At 42.3% G+C, this 12,619-nt stretch overlaps 2 protein-coding genes across 10 annotated transcripts in view; one reads left to right on the top strand and one right to left on the bottom strand.

Annotated features, from left to right (window-relative positions):
- The window catches only part of LOC111269399 (LHFPL tetraspan subfamily member 6 protein), an 89,123-nt gene extending 78,468 nt beyond the window's left edge, over nt 1–10,655 (bottom strand). For 2 of the 6 annotated variants that reach the window (XM_086972073.1, XM_086972072.1), the window contains exon 1: nt 10,279–10,650. In XM_086972073.1, the coding sequence (XP_086828199.1) occupies nt 10,279–10,626 (348 nt within the window). In that variant the 5' untranslated portion in view covers nt 10,627–10,650. Of the gene's footprint in view, nt 1–10,278 lie in introns of all 6 variants that reach the window. The other 4 variants (XM_022848962.2, XM_022848961.2, XM_022848960.2 and 1 more) reach the window with 3 other exon arrangements.
- Nucleotides 1–12,619, top strand: part of LOC111269398 (uncharacterized) — a 35,812-nt gene that overhangs the window by 9,357 nt on the left and 13,836 nt on the right. For 3 of the 4 annotated variants that reach the window (XM_022848955.2, XM_086972069.1, XM_086972070.1), the window contains exons 4-6: nt 6,637–6,756; nt 7,957–8,469; nt 8,777–8,836. In XM_022848955.2, coding sequence (XP_022704690.2) covers nt 6,637–6,756; nt 7,957–8,469; nt 8,777–8,836 — 693 coding nt within the window. Of the gene's footprint in view, nt 1–6,636; nt 6,757–7,089; nt 7,616–7,956; nt 8,470–8,776; nt 8,837–12,619 lie in introns of those variants that run through there. The other variant, XM_086972071.1, reaches the window with a different exon arrangement.

A 12,619-nucleotide genomic window follows, 5' to 3' on the forward strand; every position in this document is an offset into this window, starting at 1 on the left:
GGTAAATCACATAACTTTGAATGGCCGAAAAGGAAGAAATAACCTTTCGGCACTCAACGGACGCGTAGAAGGCGTTCTCCCGCGCCCCCTCTTCCATCGAGACACACGTTGCGTTGGTTTGTTCTGATTTCGTATTGCCGCTTAACGTTTGCTGCCGTGCACACCACTTTGTTAAAGGCGTACTATGTCGTTCCTTTCTTCAGCGACTTCTCATTTCCTCTTCTTTTTTTGGCTGCTCGAAGTCTCATTGACAGCTTCATCAGGGTTGGATTGCGTTGGTGATATCTGTATCATAAGCTGAAGGGACGCTTCTCCTCCAAACCACCTTCCATTTCCCTGATCCGAGAGAAAAATTGGCGTGCTAGATGGTGTGCGATGATTATCAAGAGCCGTCCATTCGACCTTGTTTTCAAGCCCAGCTCAGAGTCTGTGAGAAAAGGTATAGGAGACATGGCACGGTGATGAGAGGCTTAAACTATGAGTATATAGCAAAAATAGATCAGAACTGAGCCTTTGAGTCTAGTTTGAGCAGAAACCAGATCAAACATGGTCGGCATTACAAATGCTGCTTTCAGCGCTGTCCATTCCTGGCTCAGAAGCACCGCTCCAAACTGCCGGGATCATATAATCGTGATGGGCACCTGCTTTGTAGCTTCCGCTAGATATCTGTCAAGGACACATCCTATTTGAAAACTGTCGTTGCTGTAAAATTACAACTAAGTACGAGTTAAAGACTCAGTTATTCACACATATTTACACCTTTATTTTGTTATGTCGGCAAACCAAAGTCCAATAGCAGGAGAAACGCTACTTAATTCCTTAAATTATAGATATCATTACGATGACTCCGAATTTTCGCTGTGATTATATGGGTACAATCTTTATGAGGGTATAGTTTCCAAGGGCTGTAAGGCAATGACGTAGTGGCTTAGCACCTCCGACGGACTAGGTTCTGGATTCCGAGGGATTCTTTCCAAATCTTGCTTGAACTCAATTCCAATATATAGCATGGTTCCATTTGCCTCTAGTATGGGCAAATTGTCGTTGACCGCCTCGTTTTACTCAGTCTTTCCTAATGTATAACGCCTTTCCAGTTCTACCAAATACAAATAACGACGTTTTTTTTGGTGGAACTCTGATTTAGCTATGAACAAAAACGTGTCTTCCGAAGCGACCCATTTCTTTCCTTACCACAGGTCGATTTGAAGATATCACTTCTCGTCGCCTGCAAGATGTGTGCGTCGAGGTATATTATAGTGGATGAGCGTCGCGCCACTTCCTGCTCTTTGGTGCAGGACAATGAGAAGTCATGTTGCCTTTGTACTCTTTACCGTATGTTCGAGATATCCAAGCTTCTGGATAGTGATAAAATTTCACAGATTATGTAATTTCGAAAGTAATGACGTATTCATGGTTTATGTTCTGGGCCGATAAACAACTGGTTGCCATCCGAGGCCCTCATCGATGTTAAATGGCCAACTCAAATGAAGCGCATTCTCTAGATTTAAAGTATGTCTTTATTTCAACAAGGTAGTTTGAAGCACTCCTCTCAATTGCAGAGTCTTTTATCGCTGTTATTCTCAATTATAGAGAGTACGCGGCGCATAAGCCCTTAACTATTTATGTGATAGTTTGTCGACTCCAACAAAAGGCGAAGTTTATAACAGAATGCAATTGCAATAGGCCTATAAAGGACAGTAGGAGCTTCTCAATAGTAAGTACTAATAAACACTCGTTATTAAATTCTCAAATGTTTGTCCTATTCTTTCAATAATAGCAGTTTTTGCATATGGTTGATTTTTGATACTGGCCGAATCTCTTGCAGACTGGATCATTCAGTCGTTGGTAATTGCGACAAAGGTGTAACTCCTTTAATTTTGATTTCACATATTCTCTTTTCAAATGAAAGTTAGTCAGACCTGTGATTAACAAAGCCGATTCCCTGAAATGTTTTTACTTACATGATACAAACTTCTTTATTACAAGAAGGACCCGCTCGTGACTGTTTCTTTATGTCCGTTGAAGCATGACCCACTTTAACTGGCACTGTAGTATTAAAAAACTGTAAATAGTTTCATCATTGAATACCTTTAACTCTATTGAATGGAGCTTCCCAAAGGTAAAATGCTCTAATTTTACTTATTAGCGAAGAAACTTCTGTATTTTGGCTATCTCAGCACCGAGTGGGTAGCATCTGAACTCACAACTGTGAAGCTTCAGGTTTGATCTTTATCTGGCACTTAGTATTTTTTGAGCCTTTTCATTCTAGGTAGAATTATGCGAAGCGGCATAAACATCATCATTCTCTTCATCCGTAGTATATTGAAAATTGATCCCCACTGTGCTGGAGACATTGTTAGCTATTAGACGGGGGGCGGGAGTACCAGCGTTAAAGGTTTCTATCTTTACAATACGAAATAAGACATTTCGAGCTTTGCGTTCGGTATTAGCGTTAAGCATTGCGCATTACTCCAAATCTTCATCCCTCAGGAAGACAGTGATGTATGCACGGGGTCCTAGGCCAACTAAATTTGGAAAGATTTCTATGAAAGTCGTATAGTAGTTTAATTAGCCGGCAAAGGGGGGGGGGTCCAGAGAAGAATCGTTTAGGTAAAAAGGCAATAAATGGTAACGTCGACATGACTTAATCGACAAATAGAGCGGTCAATACAGTCGTAGCAGAAATCAGCCATAATGTAAAGTTTCTAAGTTAAGCATACGTGTCCCGAGATCATGTGGTTTTTTATTATAAACCATTAACTATGTGCTCGGCTACCAATCGCTGCGCGAATCACTTTGAAAAAGGTTGCTATCCGTTCATGTGGCGGAAATATGAAAGAGTTACAACTGAGGTTGTCTTATGAAGACTATCGTGCAATTCCTGTGCGAAACTGAGAGGCTATTTTGGGCCTACGAACAGGACTGTAAGGGCCGTAAGTTTACAAGGACCTCAGGCGCTGCACTCCAAACGCCATGAAGAATATACAGATGCTCGCTAATGAGACTAAAGCGAGACAGTTTGCGCGCCGTCATTTGCGATTTGCTACTCTTCGGCGCGAAACATCCGACTACGTTCTGCTCTCTGTCAACTAGAAAATGTTCCTCGTTAATGTAAACGTTAATTAAGAGACAACCGCTGGCTCACCGACGACTCAGATGTATAATGATTATTATTAGAGCAAAATTGCCTGCCAGGGTTTACGTTCTAAGTGTTGTATCTAGTGAAGACGACGTCATGCTGCCATATCCCTTTCAGGAAAAAAGAAAATCGTTATTTGTAAGTCAACGAAGTCTCGGGACAAAATTACGCGTAATTCTGTAAGACAGCACTTCCGCTCATAACAGCCATTTAGACTAGAACCGATTTTCTGGTAATTTTTTCTGAGCCCCTCGTAAAACAAACAGTTCCGGCTGCTGAACAGCCTAGATGTTTATGACTTGAATCTTTTGATCAAGTGTCACCAGAAGGTTCAGAGTCGCTGTTTAGAAGTCGAACAACTGAAATGGTTGTGGAAATTTATCAAAAGAAAAGCTCGTAGGAGCTGTCTTCACCAGGCTTATTACTTAAAGAAATTTATAGTTGTCGTTTTTTTAATGCTGGTTTTTAGGTTCATTCAGCTAGGGTACTTCGTATTCCGTATACAAATATAACATTATAAGAGAATCGATTTGATTAAGCTAACAGATTAATAATTCCTCGGAAGTTCTTTTCGAGTGTCTCGATTTTGAAAAGAAACGCCAACGAAAAATTGTATGGCAAACGACCACTTTTTTCTAGGGAATACACGGCCTGTCTAGGTTCCAACTCCATATATCTTAGTTAAGTTATTCCCTGCCGTTCCTGTCTACCCTGGGCTACACCTGCAATTAACTATTTTGGAAATTTTCCACGGGCTGTAACCATGACAACACAACGGCTGCTACAGCCAATTAACAGCGTATCAAAAGACATGGGAAAGGAAGTTTTATTAGACCCATAACAATATTATTAAACAAGCTAACCTTTGTATGGTCATTTTATCCTTGATGAAGCATATACTTCTCAACGCCTGATTTGATGCTTGCTCAAGCCTTCCCGTTACGATGGGTCGTGCTGCATACCGATATTCTTTGTGTTTTTGTCTGTAGACGAATATACCAGTTGTTGCCATATACATTAACAAATTGAATCAAACAAAATACGTTTAACTGTTCTAAGCGGTCCTATATTTGTTTTATTGAGGTAGAAAAAAATGAGCCTGTTGGTTATTCTAATTTCATTGTTGTAGGAGTTCCGTGGCCTGACCCTGGAGACTAAACATCAGTAATCGAATCAATGTGTTTCAGGTCAAGTCTAAAGCCTGACACATGAGTACAAGGCCAGAATACAAAAAGGCTGCGCCGTTTAAAGCAAACATAGCACTAATTGATACGCTCTAGCCAAATGTGGTAACTCGTTGAACTGAACCTGAAAAAACTCTTGCATCAAACGATAGGATAAAACAAAACAGCTAAACCTAATTAGGATAATGCAAGTGTTTTATAATTGCTATTCGCAATTGAGTCTTGTTTTTTTTACTACTATTAATTTTCCGTTATAAGTAAAATAAGATAAGATGAATTCAGCTGCATCTCGCATTAATATTAAAAGTAGTAGTCTTCCTTATACGATAAATATACGAGTGTTCACCATATGTATATATATATATATGGCGTATAAGCCGATTGTTGGCGGGTTCCATGTAAAAAAAAAAGTTTACTTATGCAGAAAGAACAATTCGGAGTTGATTAGGCAGAAGGTGGTTTCTTTGTGCGTGTCTTGTATTCTTGCGATTCTTCGTCAAACCAGAATTTTATGCTATCAGGCTTATAGCAGATGGTACCAGTAAATCTTTCTATCCAGTGCTTTCGTGCAATACAAGATTTTCACTGCTGCTGCTGGATTTGTACTGTTTATTTACGGATCAGTCAAGCCACCACAAAAACTAAATGCAAGTATCTTCTATACTCACACGCACACGCGCGCACACACGCGTCCGCGCTGAGGCTGCGAGTGTAAGCATCCTGTTAGTATTTGCCTTGTGCAGGCTCCCTAAGTAGCGTCCAAAACGACCAGAACTACTCCGGACTTAGCCAATAAATCTTGTTTCTGATCTGCCTCTGACTAATATCGTGGCAAGGACAGTGGCGGTGAGGGCCTCTTTTTTTCCGAAAAGGAATTTGCACCATACGGTCGTCATACATAGCCTTCTTTCTATTTTCCTCCTCCTTTTTGTTTCTGTTCTCTGTTTATCATGGCGGCGGCGGCGGCGGCGGCAGCAGGCGAACTGGACGCAGGGGCAGAAGCGACCGTAGGGGGCGTCAAGTCACCCGGGGACGTAATGGTCCTAGCTAGTAATGTATATATTTACATGGCTGCCTCATAGAACCGAAGAAGGGGGATGGTAGCGATCGTTTGTGTCCAGGAACTCAGTAGACGTCACTCTTCCTCCGTTACTTTACTCCCATGGCCGCTTTGCCCTCACTGCTCCGTCCTTGCTGTTGTCGTCCGGCGACTGCAAAAGACTTGGCAGACTTCTTCTACAGACTGAGCCTGTCTTTTCCTGCCCCGCAGTCCATCCCTCATGGTTTTTCTACTCACTCTCCCCAACGTTGAGGGTACAACACGAGTTACGGTTTGCTACCCGCTTGCCTGTGGAGAACGAGGCAGGAATTGGCATTTGCCTCGTTTATTTGTTACACGTGTATTGCCAAACAGTTCGCTCGACTCGGCTCGGGTCTCATTGCCAGAACAGGCGTTCGTTCAGCCGCTCTGCAGCAGCAATCGTGCTTTAGTCGTTCGTGTTCCTTCTTTGCTTTATGTTACAGCTAGTATCGCCAGAGCACCAGCTTCGTTCGGGAGATCAGCAGAAACGTCGGCTGGACTCCTTTTGAAGCTCTGTCGACTTCCGGGATAAGATTTCGGAGGAGGGGTAGAATTACTAGTTGTACCCTGTTTAGAAACGGTGTCAGTGGAAAGAACCCCGCCGCAGCTACAGAAGACATGGAATAAGTGTACACGGCTGCTGCGCATAAAAGAGCTAAGACTGTTTAGTAGAAGACAAGCAATATTGCGCGAGAGTCGGGGAAAACTGACAAGAAATGATGGCCGCGCTAGTGACATTGTAGCTTCTGCTGCTGGTAGTGATAATGTTGACCAAAGACGAGGGACGAAAGGGATAAACCACTGAGTAATCTGCGAAGGGGAAACGAGAAGTACTGCTGGGGCCACATTCAGGCAAGCAGAAAGCGACTGGTGAACCAAATGGGCAAAAACAACATGAATACTAAGCATTTAAACGAATGATTCGATTTACGTATATTGCCTGAGATACGAACTTACGAGGGAATGGGTTAACGTATGTGCCTATACTGGAACCAATGATGTGGTGTTATTGGGAAAACATAGCATTTTGTATATGCGTCTAGAATCTGGGTTTTGTGGATTTAGATATTTTAGCTAAATTTTAAACTTAATTATTTCTAGTCGATAAAAATTCTTCAAATTAACAACAAAGCCTAACTACTCGAAATCAATTGCACGGACTTTACGTACTCAACAGCTTTCTCTTTCTGACTTGCTTCCGCACGTCATTTTTCTGCTTACATCAAATTAAGTGATGAGGACCTTTTCTCGCTGAGATCAGCCCCGGAAGAGCCTATACTCGGTTTCGGACTCACGCGTCGTCGGACGAAACGAAGCTTCGTCAATTACGCCGCATTGAACGAAACTCTCAGGTATGTCGGCCTAAGAACGAATAGATTTTTTCGTCTAAGTTTTGCCTCGCCGTACAAGTCAGTGACGATTCTTCACGTACCCTTGACAACGCAAAGTTCTGTGTACAGTATTGTCCATTGTTAGTTACAGATATATAAGATCAATCTTTCAGAATATGGCAATTATGACGTCGTTACTCAGGTATATACAATACAAGGGCTAAGGATCTCGGCCGAGACCCTGTTCTAACGGGTAGCTATCCTTAACTTGTCTATTGATATTGTCGCCTTTTACGTGGAAATTATTTTCAATTATTTTTGCTTTTTGCTGTGATGGCCGCGCAGCGATTATTTCAATTCACAGAAGAGATTTACACTAGATCAGACTACAAGTTATCTTGGAGATGAAAGCCAGCATTACAAAGCTGCTTCTAGAGACACTACTCATAAACTTTTTTGACTATTCTTCGCAACAAATCCAGCTCGTATCTTCGATCACAATCACGCACACTTGAACACCGATATTTGACAATCCCTACTACATAATTGCACGCTGCTCTAAGTGGCGCTAGTCGACATTCGAGCCCAGTGGGTTTGATGTACTTTTTGACATACAGGCGAACCCGACCGCATCCATCTGTCACATAAAGTACTGTTTACAAACCGTTTTGTCATGGCCAGTCATGGCGACGAAAATCTCCATTGCTGAGAGGAGTGCACCTTTTTCGGCCTGCTATTTCCGGTTATATCTAGCGAACACATATATAAACGCCATATCGCATCGGCAGTCTGCGCTGGCTTCTTCCATTCCCCAAATCCGGAAAACACTTTCATGTTTCAAATGTTTTCGTCTTGGTTTATTTACGGCTTCATTTTCACGGTGCGTAAACTAAACGTCTAGGAGCTTCTTCACGAATTAGAGAACAAAAAATCGGAAAATACCCCATAGGAAAAAAAAAGGGTTAGACGTATTTCTTCGTCTTCTTAAACCATTACTAGGAAGCTAATGTAATTTACATAAATAAATCAACGTCGCTAATTATGGCTGTATACAGTCTTCAACAAATAGAAAGAAAGAATCTCAAACTCAGTAATGAAAAAGTGCTTACAAAGCCTTGCTGCCTGACACTGCTGTGATCCCTTTGCATTCATACATTGATTCTCTTGTATTCTGCTTCATTGCGATCTGCAAATAATCTAATTATGCTGCGCGTTTTATAGAAAAACCAGTTCATCTAGGCGTCGTGCTAAAGATCGAAAACTGTTCAAGGATAACAGCGTAGAAAAAGGCCGTGGGAGTGAAATTCGACGCAGGCGCAAGGATGGCGAAGTGAAGTTCAGGGAGGAAGATGGCCAAAAGGAAGAAAATAAAGGTCTATTCGAGAGTGTCAGGTCAGTGATCGATGACGGCAAGGCTTCTGGAACACAAAAAAGGAAAATATTCATGACAGACGAAGAGTGGGAAGAGATGATTGCTAGGCGATACGATAAGATTCAGGAAGATAAAGCCAAAAAGAGGAAGGCTCATAAAAAGCGTAAAAATCAGCAAGAAAACAAACGCAAGAAAGATGGATTCGATCATCGTCATCGCCATCATCATCATCATCGTTACGACGCCGATGCCGACAAACCCGCGGCACAAACGATCTCGCGACCATCGGTGGCCAGTTTGGCTAACGTTGCTAAGGGAGTCGTCCAGAGCGTGCAAAAGTTCGGCAACGATCTTAGCGACGCGTATGTGTGATCTAATTAAGTTTTGCCCCGGTTTATATTCTGAATGAGTGAAATTTCGCCAAGCGATTTGCCTGAAATATGAAAAAGGCTCGCTAACAGGTTTGAATATGTATCTTTCGTACGTAATTGATCATAGTAGCTATCAATCAGTGGCTATAGTTTGCCGTTCAAGCAGCCCCGTTTGACGCGAGAAAATCCGCAGTAACATCGGAACACTTTGCATATCGTCTTTCCGCTTTTATAACTTGACTATGTTGACTGACTTTGCTAACTTTGCCTTTCCGTGTTACCGATATGCGCCTTTCAGTACCGGACAGCTTTTTAACAATGTCAACAGTATGTCACCGACGCTCGAAACATGGACAAAGTAAGTGCCACAGTTACTTACTAAATGATAGTATCGCCTACTCGAGCAAGCATGCAACAGTTACTAGTAATGACTTGAGCATAAATTACATTGAAAGATCTTCATGAAAATGCCATCCCGGCAGTGAATGATAAACGAACGAATACTCTAAATAATTTTCCTTCGAGCGAATGGGAATTTACTTAATGCACCCTTGACCTAACTTGACCCAACTAGAAGTCCTATCAAATACTCCGAATGATCGTTTAAATCGTATAGTTTGGCGAGGCAGATATTTTAGCTCTTCAAGTACGTCGAAACTAGCTAACACCAATTACCTCCGTTCAACTATTCAGCCATTTTTTGATCAACCGTTGGGGACTATTGTTGCGTATACAGCTTAACGATAGGTAGAAGATAATGCTAGACAGTTGTATAGAAGTATTTTTGGCAGGCGTCCATTCTGTAAGCTTCTGTGTTTTTTTTAGGCCTGATACCTGTCAGACCCAAGATAATAGGTATTAATGACAGCAGCCTAAGCAGGTATTCAAATAAATGATGATTATTTACAGTGATTAGTCGTAAGTGTGCGCCAAGCTGACTGATGAAGGCTACATTTACCAACAAATAACAAATTTCTGGGTACGATTTAAGAACAAGCACGAAAGTTGGGGCCTAAAATTCCCTTTTGGGCCCTTTCCCAGCTTTTCACCAAAAATGACGCACAAGCTTAATTAACAAGGGGTTCTAATGAACAACGCTGCTTGCAGTGATGACCTTTAGCTATCTCCTTTAGATTACACACTATTTTTTTTGTCACTTACGTTCTAAAAAGCATCTGTAATTTGTAGATGTCACGCGAGTGCGTCGTGAAGTGTATAGTTTCCAGTTCTTGCAATACGTGTTGTTTGCATCTATATATCTTTTAGATATATGACATTTCCTTACATTACAGTCGTTGTAAAAAGCACGACTTTATTTGTAATGGATTAATATTTTCTACGTACAGTAAATACAACAGGAAAGGACTAACAGAAATATACCACTCCGTGTTCTTTTTTTCCGCTGCTACTGCATTGATGTTGTTGATAACAATAATACCCCAGACGAAAATGGTACGAATCAACAAAACTGCTTTTGTGCTCTTACGCCGTTTATGGAGGTGCTCGAAGAATGGCCGCCACCACCGCCGCTGAGTGTTAGTCTATATTTACCGCTATTTTTATTTACCGGTAGATTTTAGCACGCCGTCTTTCACCTCATGTTAACTGAGGCCCTTCTACGTTCTACCTACCTACGGATCGACTAGGTTCATGAGTCTTTCGGACGACGCGACACTAGAAAAGGCTTCGAGATACCAAATCCAAGGCTACCGTCTCCGCTGCCTTATGAAGCATCGGTATTTTAACGGTAACGACACTATTTTAGTCGTTGGCAAAAGTTGGCAAGAGACGGGTACTTACTCTACTGCCGTTGTTCACTGATGCTATTTTTGAACTAATTCTAGCTAGTAGACACAATCCGGATAATTCGAAAGGCGTACGACAATGGCAAAGTTTTAGAACTGTAGTCGGAATAAAACCAGATTCCATATGTCCGTCCGTCCGTCCGTCTGTCTGCCTGTACGTGACGGACAGAACGACTATCCAACAGAGACACAGTGAAAGATAGCACGAAAATGAAGAGAAACTAAGAGACAGAGAACGCGGCCAAACGAAAAAGAAGGAAAAGAGGGCTCGAAAAAATAAAGGGCGGAGCCCATGGAGACAAGCTGTGAACACGCCGCTTCGATACGATGATGACGAGGGCATCAACGACTAGCACAGCGTGGCAGTGGGATGGTTGTTCAAGACGACGGCGGTTCTGCTGCTAGTCGGGTAGTACTCTTTTTCTATTGAAAAGAGAAAGCCAGAGAGCAAAAAAAAAAAACGAGCGTAAGATAAGAGTTCTCTCGGTCGTCGATTCCTTGTAGACGAGAAACGATACGCGACGAATGGACTAAAATACAGTTTGACAGCACCCAACTCGAACTTCCAAACATTTCCTAGGTTCGTAAGTATGGTTTACTCTCTTTTCCTCTTCCCTCGCCTGCTCTTTCATCTCTGTATGTACAGAGCCATGCGATTGAGAAACTGAGTGTTAATGAGCGCAACAGTGTGTACGTATGCCCATTTCACATGTACATATATAAATTGACGTTGATGATGAAGATTACAGTTTTCTGGGGGTGTTGGTTAGAGCGGATCTGGGCTTTTATCCATGTTGAACTTTTCCTCAGCAGGAAATCATTGCACACGCTTGCATGAAGTATGGGCGCCTGATAACATCCGGATTACGGTAATCTAATTTCTTCTACAGAAATAGTAGTAGCGGTCGAAATTGTGAAAAATTGTGTATCGTATGAATGAAAATTATGTGTGTATGTTCCTGCTGTTTGTCCTGTGTATGTTCCTGCTAGGTGTCGCCCGGTGCAGATAGCAAAGATATATATATATAGTACTGACTTACTGCTTTATCGACCACGTTATGCAGGGCTAGAAGAACGTACCCGCAAACCTATTTGGAGACGAACTTCGAAATCGATATCAGCTTTATTCAACTGTCTTATTTAATATTAAATTATAATAATGCACTTTCTGCGTGTTTTTTTGTTAAACATGCGGCACTTTTCAGCCGAATACATCACGCTTAAAAAACGTCACGACTAGCAACACTTGTAGAATATCAAAGCAACGATACCATAAAGCACGTACTTCCAGGTATCGAGTCCTACCGAGCAAAATTCATTTTGAAAGAACCCTCCATGTTATACAGACTCTCTTTTTTATGGTTACCTAGCCGCTTTGTCTTCATGCACAACTAAATGAAAACAGAATGTTATCAGTATTTACAAGGTTATCGCACGCAAAAATCAATCTTACAGCTTTTTTTTTTTTTTGTTATTTATCTAGTTTTTTTTCGGTAAAAGCCACTATATCATATATAGCTAACTGGCTAGCTAGTCATGTATCGTCTAATGCATGACTAATGTAAGACGGCTGCTGTTGCTGCTTTTATAGAACTGGTAGCGTGGTTAACATCCCGTACGCATGAATATTTTACGCATGTATAGGCGGCCGCGGCCGCCGCCGCCGCCGCCGCCGCCTCCATCTTTGTTTTTCTGCTACTGGCGCTGCCACTGTTGCAATTGACAAGTAATGTGTTTATTAACGCGTCGTTGGACAACATCGAACGGCACTTGCTGTGTTCGCTATGATCACATTCGCGCAGTTGGAGATTGGCGGCGGAAAAGGGACAACGGACACCGCACGGGTCTTTAAAAGTCTGAGGGTTTCTATCGCTTTCGGTCTGCGTTTCTCTATCGTGTGCGCGAGACTTTTTGTTTTTGTCGTTACTGATGCTGTCGTGAAAGTATGGCAGGTAAGCGCAAAAGCTAGCTAGCTAGCTAGGGCAGCCAGTAGATAATTAGAAATGGGCGGTGGTAAGGAAGCAACCAATCAACCAGTCAGCCAGGTACGCGACGGCCGCGAGCAACGGGTGACGGTAGCCGCCGTCGATCGGCAGCGTTGGGCGTTGAGGGCAATTACCGCGGACGTAGTTGGATGAGCGAACAAATGCTAAAAGCCGCTCCTTCTGCCACGTTGCCGACGGTACTACAGACGGTGAAGCATCGGTGTCATTCCGCAGAACTGTTCCAGGATGGAACGAGTGTCTAACGAATTAAGTCGGCAATAGCAGCATAATTAATCAGACTGAGTTGAATGACGGTGGAGAAATGCGTAAAAAGGCCGAACGCTGAAGAGA

This window comes from Varroa jacobsoni, unplaced genomic scaffold (genome assembly GCF_002532875.2).
Source record: "Varroa jacobsoni isolate VJ856 unplaced genomic scaffold, vjacob_1.0 scaffold_1383, whole genome shotgun sequence".
Taxonomy (NCBI): Eukaryota; Metazoa; Arthropoda; class Arachnida; order Mesostigmata; family Varroidae; genus Varroa; species Varroa jacobsoni.